We start from the raw sequence: 17721 nt of genomic DNA, 5'->3' as shown, positions 1-17721 counted from the left end.
CTCTCAGACTGTGAGGAACAAGGTTCTCTGGCCTGATGAAGCCAAGATTCAACTGTTTGGCCTCAATTCTAAACATTATGTCTGGAGGAAACTAGGCACTGTGGCTCATCACCTGCTCAATATCACCCCTGAAGCATGGTGGCGGCAGTCATTATGCTGTGGTGCTGTATTTCAGCAGCAGGGACTGGGAGACTGGTCAGGGTTGAGGGAAAGCTGAATGGAGCAAAGTACAGGGATATCCTCAATGAAAATCTATTCCACAGCACTTAGGACCTCAGACTGGGCCGAAGGTTCATTTTCCTACATGGTAATGATTGTAAGAACACAGCCAAGATAATGCAGGAGTTGCACTCTGTGAATGTCCTAGAGTGGCCCAGCCAGAGCCCTGACCTGAACCTACTGAACACCTCTAGAGGGACCTGAAAATGGCTGTTCACTGATGGTCACCATCCAATCTGACTGAGCCTGAGAGGATTTGAAAGGAAGAATGTCAAAATATCCCCCAATTCAGATGTACAGTTTGTTGTGTTATATCCAAAGAGACTTGAGGCCATTAATTATTGCCAAAGGTGCTTCAACAAATTACTGAGTGAATCCAGTGCCACACTAGACTTATTAACTTGCAAAGACCTGTCTACTCTTTGCTGCAGTTTCTGAGCAGATGGACAATTTCCCTTCCAGCATCCAATCAGCATGCTGAGAATTAAATGTTCTGGGGACTATGATCTCACGTGACTTCAGACCCCATTTACTTTGTAGAGAATGATTGCCTTAAGTCACACAAGGCCCCCAGAACATTTCACTCTTGGAGCAAAAAGCACTTGCAAGCTGACCAGATACTGGAAGGGAAATCATCCTGCTCTCCTCTCCCTCAAAGGCAAAGAAACCACAGCAGAGAAGAGACAGATCTTTGCAAATTGAATCCAATGTGACAGGATGGGAGAGGGAAGCAGTTATGGGAAGAGAGGGTGGGAAATAGAGTGAATGTTGCAGCGCCTCTGCGGTCATTTGTAAACTATCATAACCCGAGGATTACCTGTATTTCAGTTTTTTCTTTTTAATAAATTTACAAACATTTCTAAAATTCTGTTTTCACTTTCCATTATAGGGTACTGACTGTAGATTGATGAGAAAAAATGAATTTCAACAACTGTAGAATCAGGCTGCAGCATAATAAAATTGAAGGGTGTCTGAATACTTTCTGAATGCACTGTATATATCCTTGTCACTGTAGTTCTGGAACCATTAGTTGATTATTCAAGCACACTAAAAGAATTCCAGGCTGATACTTTGAGGAAATTTCAATTGTTCCAAGAAAAAAAACCACATCTCAAAATAGATTCTATTTCGCATAATGTGTAGTAGTGCTAATATGACAAAATTAATATGGTCAGATTCTGATTTTTCAGTTTTGTCCACTGGGACTGTAAACTGGATGACAATTAACCTATTGGAACTGTTAAGAGCAAGCCTAACAGTAAGAGCAAGTGTCAGAGTAGTAGATTACACAATATAAAATGAAATATACTGTTATTATCAATCTTTTTTTGATATTAAATCTGTTAAATAATTCATACATTTTTGAAGTAAACTTTGTTTTTGTATATTCTTATATTTTATAGAAAGATGATTATTCAAATATCAAAGGAAGGAACCACATCTAATAATATGGAAGGAAAGAAGCAAACTAATTGTCAAAAAGAAAACTTCTTTCAGAAATTAGGGATGGAATGTTAGGAACTGTCAAGCTCATAAGTTCTTCCTCATGTGAGAAACTATGAACATATAGTATAACACACTAAAAGTATGATTTCCAGTCATATTCATTTTTATAGGTACTGTAATCAATTTTAAGTATTTGCAAAAACATATAAGGCATTTCATAAGCAAGATTAATTAAAAAACAGACAAGAAAAACTTCATGGCTCAATTTACATTGCATTTCAAGGCTGCAATCCTATGCAAATTCAACTTAACTCAATGAAGTAGGCTTGAGCAAACATGCACTGGACTACACTATAAGCAAAATAGCCATGTTTTCATATTAGAAAACCAACAAAAAATCATCAAGAAAGAAGTGCCGCAGACTTATTAATAACCAGTATAAAGTCTGAAAATCACTGTTATAATTTTAGTATCAACTTGTGGTCACACTTGCTTGTGATTTTTGAAAGGTCTTAGAGTAAAAAAATGCATTTTGGAAATATTCATATTTTTAAAAATAAAGCAAGGCAACTACTATTGGTATTTAACGTTTCGCATGAACTACAGAATCTATGGAAATCATTCCTGATAAATTATAATTTCATGAGCACCACTGGAAATATGGGAATCAGACACCTGGATTATTTGCATTTAAATGTCTATATGGGAGCAGTCTCTTTTTAAATGAGTTTACATTCTGGGAATGTCAAATTAGCTTCTCAAAGATGCTATGAGCATTCTGTATGGTGTCAATTATAGTGCAAATTTCTGGTTATGATTTAATTTTCTTTTGAAGAATAGCAGTGGAATAGCAATAGCAGTGGACTTATATACCGCTTCATAGGCCTTTCAGGCCTCTCTAAGCGGTTTACAGAGAGTCAGCATATTGCCCCCAACAATCTGGGTCCTCATTTTACCCACCTCGGAAGGATGGAAGGCTGAGTCAACCCTGAGCCGGTGAGATTTGAACCACTGACCTGCTGATCTAGCAGTAGCCTGCAGTACTGCATTTAACCACTGCGCCACCTTGGAGAGATCAATTTAACATGGTGCCTAATGAAGCTTTTATAGGACTGTCAATCTTTTGAATTAGAGTATAATAATTTCATTTGCTAATTATATTTCTATTTTAGTTACTTCATTTGTTTGATATTTTACTTTATTTTCTATAATAAACTTATCAAAACACATTTAAAAGTTGTATGTTAAACCAATATGCCACTGAAAAATAGAAATAGAAATTATAACAATTAGCTGCTCCCTTGCTGAAAAAGGACAGTTTTTCTCTATAATACAAATGTTTATTTCATATATAGAAACAAGAGAAAAATATAGGGCAAGAGGAGTATATTCTCAAATAATTACTAGACCATAAGAGTTGGCTATTATAAAAATTAGTGATTAGACTATTAATTTCATTCACTTAAGTTATCGACTTTAGCTTCATAAGCAAAACACTGATAAAAAACAAAAGAATCACAGCTGATCCTGTTTTCAATATGTTGGTGAATAGAGGTAAATTACAATTTCTCAACTGGAAAATGGAACAGCTACAAATTCAGTAGTTCTCAAAATGGCGCTGACTCACGTGTTATGTTTACTACCATAATTTGGAATACCACGTAGCAGTAACTTTCTGCCAACAGAACATAATTACCTTGTCTTGAGATCCCTTCTATCTAAGAGGCACCTTTGTCTCATCCTACTTTTTCCTCAACTAGTTTTGCCAAACCTGTCTTACTCATGAGAGTCTCTGTCCAAAGGTAAGATAAAGTATGACATACTTTTATGCTATTTAAAATTTTAAAAGATACAACTTTTACATAGTTCCAAGGTATCTTTTTATATGATAGTGATATGGAGCTACTGCTATTCCAAATGTAAACTTAAACCACATAACATATTTTGGCCATTTGTAAAAATCAAGAATGCAATCAAACACAGTTATCTTATTAGAGCTACTGTCCCAAAGTAAAAAATGCAATTATATTCCACTGTTGCATTATTTTCAGTGAGCAAACACAAATCTGGGGCATTGTGGCTAGATTATACTTATTATCCTGATTCTTTATGCTGTTATATTTGGCAACATTAATTCAGTGAAAGTGAATCCATCCTGACAGGCAGACTGCCAAGAAGTATGCAACAATGATGCATTAGTAATTTAAGACTTAAGTTGACCAAAAGCAAAAATGGTAGTGCAACTGTAATTTTCCAAATTGTAAGTTTGTAATTCTCAAACTTTATTGCAATAAGTGTATTGACTTCATAATATTAATGAAATTTCTGTGATTTTCCTATATTTCATATTATTATAGAAGCAAAGTTTTGTGAACTTGAATAATTCACATGATTGAAAATTCAAACTTTTCTTGAATAAAAGAATGTCATTTTCTACATAAAATATTAATTTAGCACAATATAAATTCTAGAACTATCATATTTTTTAGATTTTGAAGGCTTTTTAAAAGAAAAAATATAGGATAAATGGTTACATTCTATCAATTTGTTAGAGAGTAGATCCTAAAAACATTAGTTTGGACAGAAATAGTTTTATGAGGCCATTTCAAACTAGCTAGCCCAGAGTTTAAAAAATTCCAAATATCTAGATGCCAGTATTCGATATTGGTATCAATGAAGCTTAATCCAAGTTAAATGCATATACGATTGCAGCCTAAAGAATCTTGAAACCTAAACCTTACGTGATCAGTTATTTGAGATAAGCAAGTGTTTTGTTCTTAAAGTGGCTCAATATGTTTTAGATAACAACTATGAACTCAATAGTCACAGCAAGCAAATCAACAACAAAGTATTTTTATATATCACTTTCTACCCAAAACACCAGAAGCATTACAAAAATGACAATTCAAACATTTGCTTCATTTTTGCACCATATATTGCCACACTTAAAAAGCATCCTTAAATCTTACTCTTCAGCCTTCAGAGCATGCCAGTCCACCTTCTGAAGTAATTAAGAATTTAGAAGAGCAAATATTAATTTGTTTAACCTGTCACATCAGCATCTACAATTTTCTTTCTATCTAAAGAAGATTAAATATGAAATTGCATAACCTAATTCATTTCATTTTATTTAACTGTCTACATTCTGTGAGTGCGTGCGCATGCACTATCACACACAGAAACAGTGGTATCTACATACAGTTTTACACAAATATTTACATACATATATTATACACAAACTAATGTGATTCCATGATTTTTTAGTAGAAAGTAATATGCTTTTGTAGCATATATAATTGTTGCACTAGTTTTACAAGAGCATTATAAACCTTTTGCAACAATTAATTAAAGCACAATTCAACCAGAATGTTATAGATTGTATATAAAAAATACAATACCTAGAGTGCTTATCAAACAAATAATGTTTTATTGGCATCTAAAAAAACATTTAAAACTTATGTTATTTTTTAACTCATTGCTGTACGAGGACAGATCATGGACACTTGTTTGAGAAACAGAGGCTATAATGCTGAAATTTCAAAAACACACCATCTCTGTATTATTTATGCTCCTTTTCTGGACCAAAACTGAGGGAACATTTAGTATCACAGCTCTGCCTATGTTTTAAAAATTTGCAGCAGCCTAGAAATCTGGATAAGATATATCAGCGCCTGTTTTCAAGTATAACAATTTCTATGGCCAACCTTATAGCATCTTAAAAAATCAAGTTCTTCCATAGGAAGTCTTTTTCTTTGTTTGACAAGCTGTAATTTATCCTTCAGAAGTAAAAACAAGTGGGGAAAGTTTGCATTTTGCCAGGAAAAAAAACCGAAAAAAGAAAGACAAACTTTACCTACCATGTTCAAATTAAAAACAATATTCTATACAGGTCAGTTGTACAACTATTTAAGTGAAAGATGAACATGAATATTAGATTAACTTAATTCTGGAAGAAAAAAATGAACTACTAAGGTCCAGTCAGCCATTCATCTATTACAGAGAGAGATGACAACTTTACAAAAGGTATCTTTTTACCTACTGAGTGATGATTATGTCCCCTCAGTTTCTGTGCTTTCTACCACTGGTTCATTTTCTAATTCAGCTTCTGTGTCACTCTTCTCTTTTTTTGTCTCATTTGAAGTCGCCAACTTTTCATAAAGTTCCAATTCATCCTGCACTTGCACAGCAGATGGCTGATTCTCTGTCTCTGGGTTTTCACCGTTAACTTGGGGTACACTATCAACTTTTTGTTGAGAAGCACCACCTTCAAAATATTCAAACGCTCTTGGATGTGGAGGGGGTATCCAGTTGTTCTGTGTTCTCTCTCTCCCAAATCTGTTTCCATTAATTTCTCTACCAAAATTAAAATCTCTATCATCCCTGTCCCTTTGTCTTTCCCATGGTCTACGACGGTCATCAAAGTCTCTGTGAGCATCTTGTTCAAGTCCTCTGTTCCAGGTAGGACCACTTCGAGTTTCAAATCTGTAGTTTGTTTGGCGATATCTCTCTCGAAAGTCCTGGAACCCCTTGAGACCACCATATATAGGAAAGTTCTGGTGTTCTCTTTCATCATAATCTCCTCTTTGACCCCAATGTTTTTCTGAGTTGAAAGCAAAATGCTCTCTTCTTAAATTATCGATACCTGGCCTTCCAAAGTTCTCCCGTAAATCTATATGTGGCCTGATAAGATGTTCTCTTCCATCTATAGGTGGTCGACCTAGACCTTCTCTTGGATCTAGTGGTGGCCTTCCAATAGAATCCCTGATATCTACTGAAGATGTTCGATCTCTACTTTCCACTGGAGGGAATCGATAGTCTCTATCTCCTTCTTGTTGAATGCTATCTTCCCCAATAGGCAATCTTTTATCTGGGTTAGAAATATCCATATTTTGCCTACTGGAAGTTGCAAATGACCTCTCTGTTTGAGCAAAAATATCTCCTGGAAGGAAGGGAACTCTAGGTGGAGGAAGGGATGGATCAAGTATGGCTGGAGGAGGAACTGTACGTTGGGGTGGCATCCCAGGTTGCAGTAGTGGAAACCTAGGACCAGGTGGCTGTGGCATTAATCCCGATCGCATTTCTACTAGAGGAATTCCATGCAACCGTTGACTACCCATAGTTAAATGGGGTAAATTTTGAATTCCAGTGGGTGGTTGTAGTCCCAACAGGCCAGAACCACCTGAAATATTTGGCGGTGGTAATCCCAACAGTCCAGAACTACTTGAAACTATTGGTGGTGGCAATCCTAAAATTGCAGAATTGCTTGATACAATGGGTGGCTGGAGTGCTGTCAAAAGCCCAGAACTACTTGATACAATGGATGGCTGGATTCCTGACAAACGTCCAGTATTATTTGAGACTATGGGTGGTTGCATTCCCATTAAAAGGCTGGAGCTGCTTGAAACATTTATGGGCTGAAGTCCCGTCAAAAGCCCAGAGCTACTTGAGATACTTGGAGCCTGAACACCTGTTGTAAGACCAGAGCTATTTGAAGCCGTGGGTGGTTGAATTCTTGTCAAAAGTCCAGAACTGCTGGAGACACTGACCGGCTGCACAAGTCCAGCACTACTTGAGACATGGGGTGGCTGGATTCCCCCTACATGCCCAGAACTGGTTGTGATACCAGGTGGCTGTACTCCCTCGGTAAGTCCAGAACTGCTTGAAACGTCATCTTGAACTAAAATACAAAAATTTAAATCAGAGAATTGAAACAACATGCCTAACTAATACTTTAATAGTTTAATTATAGTCAGATTAAACTAAATTCAACATCTACTGGTTGGTTTCTCATTATAATCTGCAACAATATCTATTTAAGGAAAAGTAAACAGTATTTCTTACTGAAGAATAGCTTATAAAATAAATGTTTAGAAAAATTGTAAGCTTTTAAATATTTTATCTAGAAAATTATAGGGAACTAAAAAAGGAACTAGAATTTGGCATATCATTTTCCTATCGTCTTGTATGTTTGAGTAAATAGAAACTATTTAAAAATATGTTTAAAGCGTTTTAATTATTTGTATGATATTAATATTAATATAATTCAGATTAAATGAACAAAAAAGTATTATGGCAATATAGTGATGAGTTAATAACAGATCTTATTGAAAACAGACCACTGCTGGAAAAAAACATAAATTATATTGAAACTGGGCTAATAAACAACTCGTCATGCTGATTGTATTTGCTATTCTTCTAGTCAGTCAGTCAGTCTGTCTTTAGCTCTTAAAAACAACAGGTTAAGTTCAATACTCTCTCAGAGGTGACATCTGATACAGGACAAGAATTCTTGAAAGTTATGACATTCCTACACTATGCAAACATATGTGTGTGTGTGTTTGCATATGCATTTGTCCATGTACATATATACATATATACATATACATACACACACACACATACACACACACACACACACACACACATGCACATGCAAGCACACATATAACTCTCCCAAAAGGTTTTATAATGCTATTTACCAGTTCTGTTTTCAGTAGAAGAGGTCTGAAGGTCAGCACGAAAAGATCCTTTTTCATCTAATTCTGAACTGTTCTTTGAAAGAGAAGAAAAGACACTTCCGGCAGATAATGTTGGTGTTGTAAGACTATTAGAAACAGTACCACCTGGTAGAACAAGGCTGCTAAAATCTTTCATTGATTCTTGAGCAATAGTCAGCGACGGTTGTACAAGAGCTGTAAATCAATACATATGCAATTAATGCTTGTGCAAATCTATGTATGTCTTTCTAAAAGAATCCGCTAGTATGTTAATCAAACTCTGAAACTTCTGAAGCTCTGTAACTTGCTGAATAAAAAAGTAATCACAAATAAGTTAAAAATATAATTTTAAAACATCTGAGTGAAGAAAGCTATTAGAAAACCCATCAAAATTATACAGTTGGATTATAATTTTAAAAAATTCTAATTATTACTCATCAATAACAATAAATACAATCTATTACCTATTAATTTGGGGCAGTTAATACAGATAGGGCAGCATGAGCCTCTTGGAATCAAACAGAAAATAGTTTGGTTATGTGCCTTCTCTAAGTGGTTTACAAAATTAGCATACTGCCCCCAACAATTTGGGTTCTCATTTTACCCATCTTGGAAGGATGGAAGGCTGAGTCAACCTTGTTCTGCAATTCTGCCTGATATTAACTGTTGTTTTAAGAAAGAATTAAGTTCAGAGTTCATAGAATAGGTGGATGATACTCTGGTTATTTCCTTTTACAGGCAGAAATGCCAAAACCTCTCTGTAGGAAGCACTACTGTGATTTTAAACACAAGTACTATTAAGTTGACATTATGCAAGAGCAAAGACTTCAAGATGTAAGTCCTACTATAGGAGTGCAGAAACAAGGTTTAGATCGTCGTGAGCTTCTTTTCCACATCATACCAGATGAATTCCCTTCCATGCATGAAGAAGAGCTGACATCTGCAAAGGGTGCAGAAACAGAGCTTAGATCTTCATGATTTAAGCTTCTTTTTCTGCATCCCATGAAAAGATGACAGCTCCCCTTAGCGAGCAGCTCTTTCAGAGATTGCGAGCCCTCTCAGAAGGCAGTGGCAGACTTTCTGGATAAAGCAACATAGAATATTGCTAATGGCAATCACATGATCCCAGGGTGCTTGACAACTAGTTGTAACAACTCACTTAATGACTGTATTGCTTTGTGATAGAAGTTACAATCCAAACTGTAATTGTGAGTCAATGACTTCCTGTACAAAGAAATGTTATCTACATGAAAAAATCTTAAATACTGGATTCCTATTTTCTCCATTCTAATCCTAACCCTAACCCAAATTGGAATTCTTGCTAGGAAAACATCTCATACAGGACAGGACTGTTTATATACAGTTCGTGATAATGCCTGTACAGGTGCCATCCTATATAATACAGGTAAACCTGTCCACTTATTTAAGAGTAGCAGGAATTCAGTTCTAAACTATATAATGTTATTTATAAAAATTAATCCAATGTTAGTCAATTCAACCAATGGTTTTTTTCAACTGTGACAGTTTTATTGGAATTCTGTAAACAAAAGTTAAAACAGCTTACATGTTGGAACTACTGGTGGTGGAACAGGTGGTGGAACAGGTGGAGGCATGAAACCTAGAAGAAACAAAGAATAAATATTAATAGACAAATCTATTAAAGTTTATGAAAAATAGAAAAACTTAACTGAATTATAAATATGTTCAAGCATATATTATCTAATTCAAGAAAGTATTGTAATTAAATGCATATTTACAGATATATATGGAAATAAGATCCACTGAATTAAACATTGCCACTTCACTATGCAAATAGATGATTACAGATTAAATTAATATTTTAAAATTAAGGAGAGTCATAAATTCATAAAGCTGAAAGGGATTTCTTAAGCCATTGAATCCAAATCCCTATTCACAAGATTGGACGCTGCTTTGCAAAGAGTGGACCAGAGCATTTCTGGCTAATTATGCAAAATTTTCAGCAAATGTAAACGTAAGGAAAATAAATAACAATGCCAATACATTTTGATATCTATTATAGAATGGAAAGATAATTTTACCAGGAGGTGGTTGTGAAGGATTAAAGCTTGCTCTCAAGAATGGAGGCGGAGGAATTCCACTGTAACCAGGTGGAGGGACAGACATTGTAACAGGAAACGCAGGTGGAACTAAATTAACAGCTGGCACAGTTGGAGCTACAGGCATCTGTTATAATGGGAAAATATTTCTGTTGATCTTAAATCCATACATGGTTATGAGAAGAACATTTTATAGCTTGCAAGTTATCACAGAAAAGCATGTAGGAAGGACAATGTAATATTACTTCTGTCATGTAAAAGTAGTTCTGTCTCTTTAAATTCAGATACAGTCTTTTAATAGTTGCCCAACAAGTGAACTTCTAGAAAATCCACATAACTACTCTTCATTTTATTTCCAAATTCTCTCTCTCATCAGTGAAATTGAACACTTGCCAGTTAATTCCCAAAATAACTCTGGATGAATTTAGAGATTTTTTTTAAAAAAATTATCACATTTTTAAACTGTTCATCTCCTTCACAGTGATTTACTATATACAAGAAGAAAATCGTAACTTTTTTTTTTTTAGGCAACTTGCCATGGTATATTTCCCAGAGTTTTCTCCCTCTTACTTTTTCTTGTTGAGATTATTTTTTACTACATACATTTTGGGAACCTCCTTAGGAAGCAACCAACATGGCATGTTCCTGAAATGTCTGAGTGGAGTTCTTTGTTCTATGTGTGAAATCAATGCATTTTCTGTCTTGTGCATGCTTAACTTCACAGAGTTTTTTCACAATAAAAGGAAAAAATATGTCTCAACAAATTGCAAATATCAGACTCACTGAGAAGATACAAAAAGATATGATATGCATCTAATACAAAAGTAGAGGTGTCAATCTAATCAATAATCTGAATATTCTTCACTACTGGAAGAAAAGTGTGGTAAGAAAATGAAATATAATACTAACCTGTAACATAGCGACAGACTGTGTGTAAGTTTCTGTCTGTGTTGTGACAACTGTGGTTTTCTCAACGGTTGCACTCGGGGTTATCTGTACATTCTCTTTTACAGTTTCTGAAGTCCTTGTACTTTCCCATTCTACACAAAACAGTAACAGACCAGTGTTTTAAAAAACACATTAGAAGATAATAAGCATTTCTCTACTAGCTACGATACCTACCTTCTCACAATAAATGGAGATTGAAAAATATGTTTTAAAAAATAATAATCTTGGATTAATGTTTGCTCTGTTTCTAAGAGTGTGATAGAAAGACTGATCTGTGTATAGTCAAAGTTTAACACTATTTAAAAACTACATTTTTAAAAAATATGTATTATTAGACATGTACAATATTTGAATCAAAATCACATCTTTTGAGAGATTTAGATATGTTATATGTTTTTCTTGTTTCTTTTCTTTGTATGTTTTTCTTGTTTCTTTCTGTGTATCAAATTAAGTCAAGCCAAGCCAAACCAAACCGCAGTTTTTGACAAAGCATTATTTTGTAAGTAGCAATTAATTTCTCCTATTTACAAATTCTCTACAATTTTGGACTAAGGATATATCTACACTAAGTCTTACATATTATGAAGTATTATTTATTTAATTAATTAATTTCCTTTGGAAACTAAATAATTAGTAAATTAGATTACTTACTAAATAAATAAGCAAACAAGTTTATTTATTTAAATAAATAATAAGCAAGTAAATTTCATTTGGAAACTAGCATTTATCCCAGTTAGACAGAAATTTTCTACAGATGTCACAAAGTGGAACTGTGATTCAGCTTGATTGCCAATCAAGTAGTCAACCTAATTCTTAAATAGCCTGAGAGGAACAACACTTGTAGTGCATATTTGGATTATTGGAAACACGTTTCTCTGGAACAAAATATGAAAAGACAAAAATAAAGTTTTAATTACAAAGAATTTTAAATAGTTCTTACCACTATTTACTGTTTCCTGGTCAATCATGCCTCCTTCTGCAAAGCCATCTAAATCATCCATCTTAACTTTTTCCCAGGGTATATATGATACTCCAAGATCTGCATCCCAAAACTGTTTGTATTCAGTTTTCACCCCTTTGTTTAAAGCCCATGCAATCTGAAAATAAAGCAAATTCAGTTGTGGTGGAAACGAAAGTACAATAATCTCTACAACGCATCATAGCATTGTTTATTTTTATACAGCCTGATCGACAATTCATTTGCTGAACAGAACATACTTGCAGAACAGGAAAATGCAGTGTACAAATACATTGTAATAATATCTTTTATTTGACATTAAAAGATGAATTCCTCATCATGAAATTTCCTTTTTATAAGAAAGGAGATATCAAAGTTACATAGCACAGAAAAACATAGACCAATCTGTTGATCTATAAAGAATCTTCCCCGTGCTTGTCTTAAATTATTTCGATATGTCAGCTTTTTCTGCCGTAAATGCACCAGTAAAGAATTTTAAAGTTTTCACTCCCAAAGAATTTGGACATTATTCTTCCCAATCTCAGCCTTACTGTTTATCCAAAATTTCTAGTTATGTTTTACTATTTTAGAGGACAGTTTTTTCCCTTCTAATAATCAGACAATAAATATTTTGAATTCATTTTAAATTGTTCCTTTTCTATTTTTGGATAACATCTCCTCTTAATTAGAGTAATTAAAAATGCATTCTTCCGATGAATTATTTCCTAGAAGCATTTTTTTCCAATAGTAGAAATATTAAAATATACACATAGACATAAAAATCTATACAGAAACTTATTATATTTGTTTCCTGCCACAATCCCTTAAGAGAGAGAAAAGTAGAAATGCTAGAACCTGGACAGTTAGCTGTGCTTTGTTAGTTTCCCTATTCATCTGTCACCTATGCTCCAGGCATCGTTCCTGCTGCTTCATCTTCCACTAAAGCCCAAGAGGCTGCCTGGATTAGCCAGTGAAATGAGGCCTTTCAGGAGCAAGAGTCTGAGTTACTTCTTGCAAGTGGTGAAATAGACAGTTTATTGATGGATTCACCGATCTAGCAGACAAGTCAAATGGACCTGACCCTATGGATAACACAGGTTGCTGATTTAACTATGACAAAGGAGCAATTGTAATACCTTCCATATCATCCAGATCATAAGATAATTACTCCAAAGCAAAAATTAGATCTAAATCATGGCCACCTATGTATGCAGATCTTCATGAAACTCCTAGGCTTTCTTAGCACTCATTGTTTGGATTTATGTTCCACCATAAGCCATGGTGGCACAGTGGTTAGAATGTAGTACTGCAGGCTGCTTCTTCTGACTGCAATTTGGCAGTTCAAATCTCACCAGGCTCAAGGTTGACGCATCCTTCCATCTTCTGAGGTCGGTAAAATGAGAACCCAAATTGTTGGGGGCAATATGCTGACTGTAAACCACTTAGAGAGGGCTGTATATATGTCTAAGTGGTATTGCTCTTGTTATTCTTGCAAACTGATCAACGTATTATTATAACAACCATATGAACTCTAACTGGGAGAGGGAGTCAGCTGGTAGTACTCACAAAATTGAATAATAGTGCAATTTCTTGTTAATATACTATATCCTCATTATTCCAGGAATATAATTGGAGGTTTGACATGTTTGTCAACGCTGAGGGACTGAGTCAAAAGCTGGGAAGCCCTAGCAACAGGGGTGTGTCCTAACAGTTCTGACAGATTCAGTGCAATCAGCGAGCAGACGAGGTCAACCCATTCCTGGAAGCTATCTCCACCAAGATGGAGAATAGGCTGAGAAACACACTGACTTGCTCAAGTCTACCAGTGAGTTTCTATGGCTCAGGATGGATTTGAATCTTGCTGTCCCCAGTTCTAGTCCAAAATCTTAAGCACTAACACAGTGGATTTCCTTCATTATATACAAAAACCACACGATTATGATAATAATTATAATTCATACTGCATATAAGCAGGGCCATTGAATGTGTACCTTAATAATTTTAGATCCAATTTTGTAGGATCCAGAACTTAGTTTCTGAAGAGCACGATAAGCATCTTGCCTATGAACCATACAGACATATGCACAACCTCTGGGAGGGATCATCTATAAAATAAAAACAAAACAAGGGAACAAATAAAATTAAAACAAAAAATAATAACTGAGTTTCAGAAAACCTTTTGCAGTAATAAATATTAGCAATCCCTCAATTTCTTTTGTTATACTCCATGCCATTCTAAATGATCTCCTGAAATTCATGAGAAATATTTTAAGAAGCACAAATGGAGAAAGAAAAAATATCTTATTGTGTGAACAAAATTTATATTTCTCTGCATCCAGCCCCAGAACCTCTAAATACTTTTCTTTTAAAATAAATCATATAAAACTTCCTCTTATGAAAAATAATTTTTTATGAAAACTCAAAATTACCATTCTATTTATAAATTACAGATTACTTTACTTACATTTATAGATTCTATTTGTCCAAATTCTTCAAATAAATTGGTTAAATCTTGCTGTGTGGCTTTCTTGTCCACTTGCCCAACCCAAAGCGTGGTACTGCAGACTGTCACAACAAATTATAATGGCATAGGTTTATATTTTATTCATATCATTTGTCATTTATCATCACTACAATCTTTTATTGTCACAGAGGGAAAGACAAGCTGAAACAATTTACCACTTGCCTATATGTAGAAATCAATACAATTATTTAATTTAAAGCAGTGGAAACGGAAAATGCTAACAAAATCCTGAAACACTAACTTTTTATGAAAGCTGCATATAACTAGGAATACTTTAATACACATAAAAAGCAGAGACATTGGGAGAATACAGAAATATTATAGATCTGGTTACTATTAATGCAGTGATTAACAAAGAAATCAAAATCAATACTGAACAAAAGTATGTTTGAAATAGCAGGTGATGCCATGAAAAGTAGTAGTAGTAATCTTTAGTTCTTCCTTCCTCTTAGAAACCATTTTTTTACCTTCAAAATTTTTATTGAAGCTCCTACAAGAAGTTAAGGAGAGAAGAATACAATTCCCGTCCCCACATTACAGAAAAAAAATCCAGTAAAAATTATTTATAATAATATGGAAAGCTATAGTGGGCATATCACTGAATATTTATGAGCAACCTATTTAGCTTCTTGCGATATATTCTTAAGAAACGTTTTAAAAATGCTTTCATTAACATTATTTAAATGTATCTTAACAATACACCCAATTTATTGATTACATTAAAAACTTATTTATATCAAATCTTGCACAAATGTTTTATACCATGCATATATTACTAAAATATTCTGTGCAGACAAACTAACAAAATGGATAGAAATGGGAAGTAACTAATTACAGAAAAAATAAAATTTATTTAATAATATTTCTTCCACAATAAATATCACATAGGAGAAGCTAAGTCCAAGAAATAGAAAGCAGTTCTTAATTCTAAGTTGACCCTGAAACCCAGGAAGTCTCACTATATTTAACAGTACTATTTAGCATAGTGCTCATCTTTCTACAGAATTATATATCTTTTGTGGCACGGATCTTTGTGAGTCAGGATCTTGTAAGGTTAATAATAATAGTCAGTAGTAATAATTCTGCTTCTCCAGTTTCTCCCTGGTTCATACATTTTAGAGAGTGTTATCCCAAAAAGTAAAACTATTTTGCCATGGATTATGCTGAAATTTACCCCAAAAAACTATTTAAGGAGTGGTAATGTAATTTTAATGAAAGGAAATACAGTCATTTAGAATCTCAGACCAGAATGAAAATGTACTACAAACATTTTAGAAAATACCCATACAAATAATCAAATAAACCAGATAATACATACCACTTAGTGTTTTCGATCGGACAGGAGGTAACCCTTTTTTCTGTCTCTCTTTTTCCCTTTCTCTAGCTCTTCTTTCACTTGAATATGACCTTGATGACTTCCTTTTTCTTTCTCTTGATCTAGAACGTGAGCGCTTTCGGTGTTTACGCTTTCGAGAACCAGACCGTGATCTTGACCTTCTTTTTCTTGGTGACCTGTAAAATAGTTAGTTAAATTATGTTAATGTAAAACATAACTTTCATAACAAAAACAAAATATGGGTTTTAAGCATGAAGACAAGTATCTTTGTAATAAAGTTACAAAAACCTCGAACGTGATCTTGAGCGTGTTCGTGATCTTGAAAGAACTGCTGGTTTCTTTTCTTCTTGCTCAAAGACTTCTTGTTCTACAACTTCCTGGACTTCATCTATATCCATGTCCTAAAAATAGGGAAGAATAGGGAAGAAATGAGATGCCAATATATTCATTCTTATCTACATTTGTTTATGGAGGTTGGCCATGCCTGTACCCGGTTTAGTGAAGGGGAAAAAAAGTCCCAATACGTCACGTGACAATACGAGTTTGACACCCCTGCTCTAGAGTCTAGGACCATGATGGCGAACCTGTGGCATGCAGAGCCATCTCTCCAGGCACGCGAGCCATCGCCTGTTGCTCTTCCAGGTTCCAGCATGCTGGCCAGCTAGTCTTCACAAACACAGGAGCACCAGAACAGCAGCTGCCTAGTGCACTTGCATGGGCTGGGAAGATGGTTTTCTGATTTCCGGCACGCATGCACACCGGCCAGTGCACCAGAAACCAGGTGGCCGGTGCACGAGTGTGCCGGAAATCGGAAGATCATCTCCCGGTGCATGCATGCACACTGGGCGGCTGCTTTTCCAGTTTCCAACACGTTTGTACACATACTCTCATTTTGGCACTTGGCTGAAACACTGGTCTAAGAAAATCTTACTCAATGTATCTTGATGTGTCCTTATTGTGCTCATGGACAGAGCATCCTGCTCCTCAACGGATTATATTATGGCATCAAAACTAATGTTAATCATTTACATTTACATTCCCAGTAAATAGGCACACATGAGATTATAGATAGTATATAGTGTTTATCTTACAATTTTGTGATCTCCTAAATTCATAATTTAAATAGAAATACTAAAGTTTACCTGTTGTTGAACATCCATTGAATTGTCAAGCTTTGTTTCCACTTCTAAAAACTGTTGGTGACTGCTGTCTTGTGAAGGTGATGCTGAATGCTCAGAACCAAAATTTTCTTCTTGAGTTTCCTCAGGGCTTACCTGAAGTGAAGAATATTTACATTATTTTTTTAGCATCAAACTCTGCAACGTCTATCTGTCTGTCTGTCTCTCTACCTCTCTCCCTGGGTTTCAATAATTAGTACATATTTTTTTCTATAAGATGATGTACTGTTGGTATTTAACACCAGATAAGTTATCTAAAATGTATAAAGGCATGTCAAATGAATGTTGGAAGTATAAAAGTAAAAAGGGAATTTGTAATCATCTATGGTGGACATGTGATAAAGTAAAAAAAAAATTGGAGTATGATTAATTTTTTATACAGAAAATTTTGAAAATGAAGATAAAAATGAAACCAGAACCTTTCCTTTTGGGCTTAATAGAAAAAGAACTGGAAAAAAAATTAGAACTTTGTTATTATATATGTTAACAACAGCAAGACTATTGTATGCACAAAAATGGAATGCCACTTCGATTCCT

General features: G+C 34.6%; 1 protein-coding gene across 3 annotated transcripts in view; it reads right to left on the bottom strand.

The window, feature by feature from the left end:
* The window catches only part of SCAF8 (SR-related CTD associated factor 8), a 107367-nt gene that overhangs the window by 53740 nt on the left and 35906 nt on the right, over positions 1-17721 (bottom strand). For 2 of the 3 annotated variants that reach the window (XM_032215644.1, XM_032215643.1), the window contains exons 10-20: positions 17149-17280; positions 16295-16407; positions 15989-16182; positions 14611-14711; positions 14138-14251; positions 12129-12285; positions 11150-11280; positions 10223-10367; positions 9727-9780; positions 8145-8357; positions 5701-7342 (exon numbers count right to left, since the gene is read on the bottom strand). In XM_032215644.1, the coding sequence (XP_032071535.1) occupies positions 5715-7342; positions 8145-8357; positions 9727-9780; positions 10223-10367; positions 11150-11280; positions 12129-12285; positions 14138-14251; positions 14611-14711; positions 15989-16182; positions 16295-16407; positions 17149-17280 (2982 nt within the window). In that variant the 3' untranslated portion in view covers positions 5701-5714. Of the gene's footprint in view, positions 1-2821; positions 7343-8144; positions 8358-9726; positions 9781-10222; positions 10368-11149; positions 11281-12128; positions 12286-14137; positions 14252-14610; positions 14712-15988; positions 16183-16294; positions 16408-17148; positions 17281-17721 lie in introns of those variants that run through there. The other variant, XM_032215645.1, reaches the window with a different exon arrangement.

The sequence above is a fragment of the Thamnophis elegans genome, chromosome 4 (genome assembly GCF_009769535.1).
Source record: "Thamnophis elegans isolate rThaEle1 chromosome 4, rThaEle1.pri, whole genome shotgun sequence".
Taxonomy (NCBI): Eukaryota; Metazoa; Chordata; class Lepidosauria; order Squamata; family Colubridae; genus Thamnophis; species Thamnophis elegans.
The sequence above is the reverse complement of the archived record's forward strand: the minus strand, read 5'-3'. Positions and strand labels throughout refer to the sequence as shown.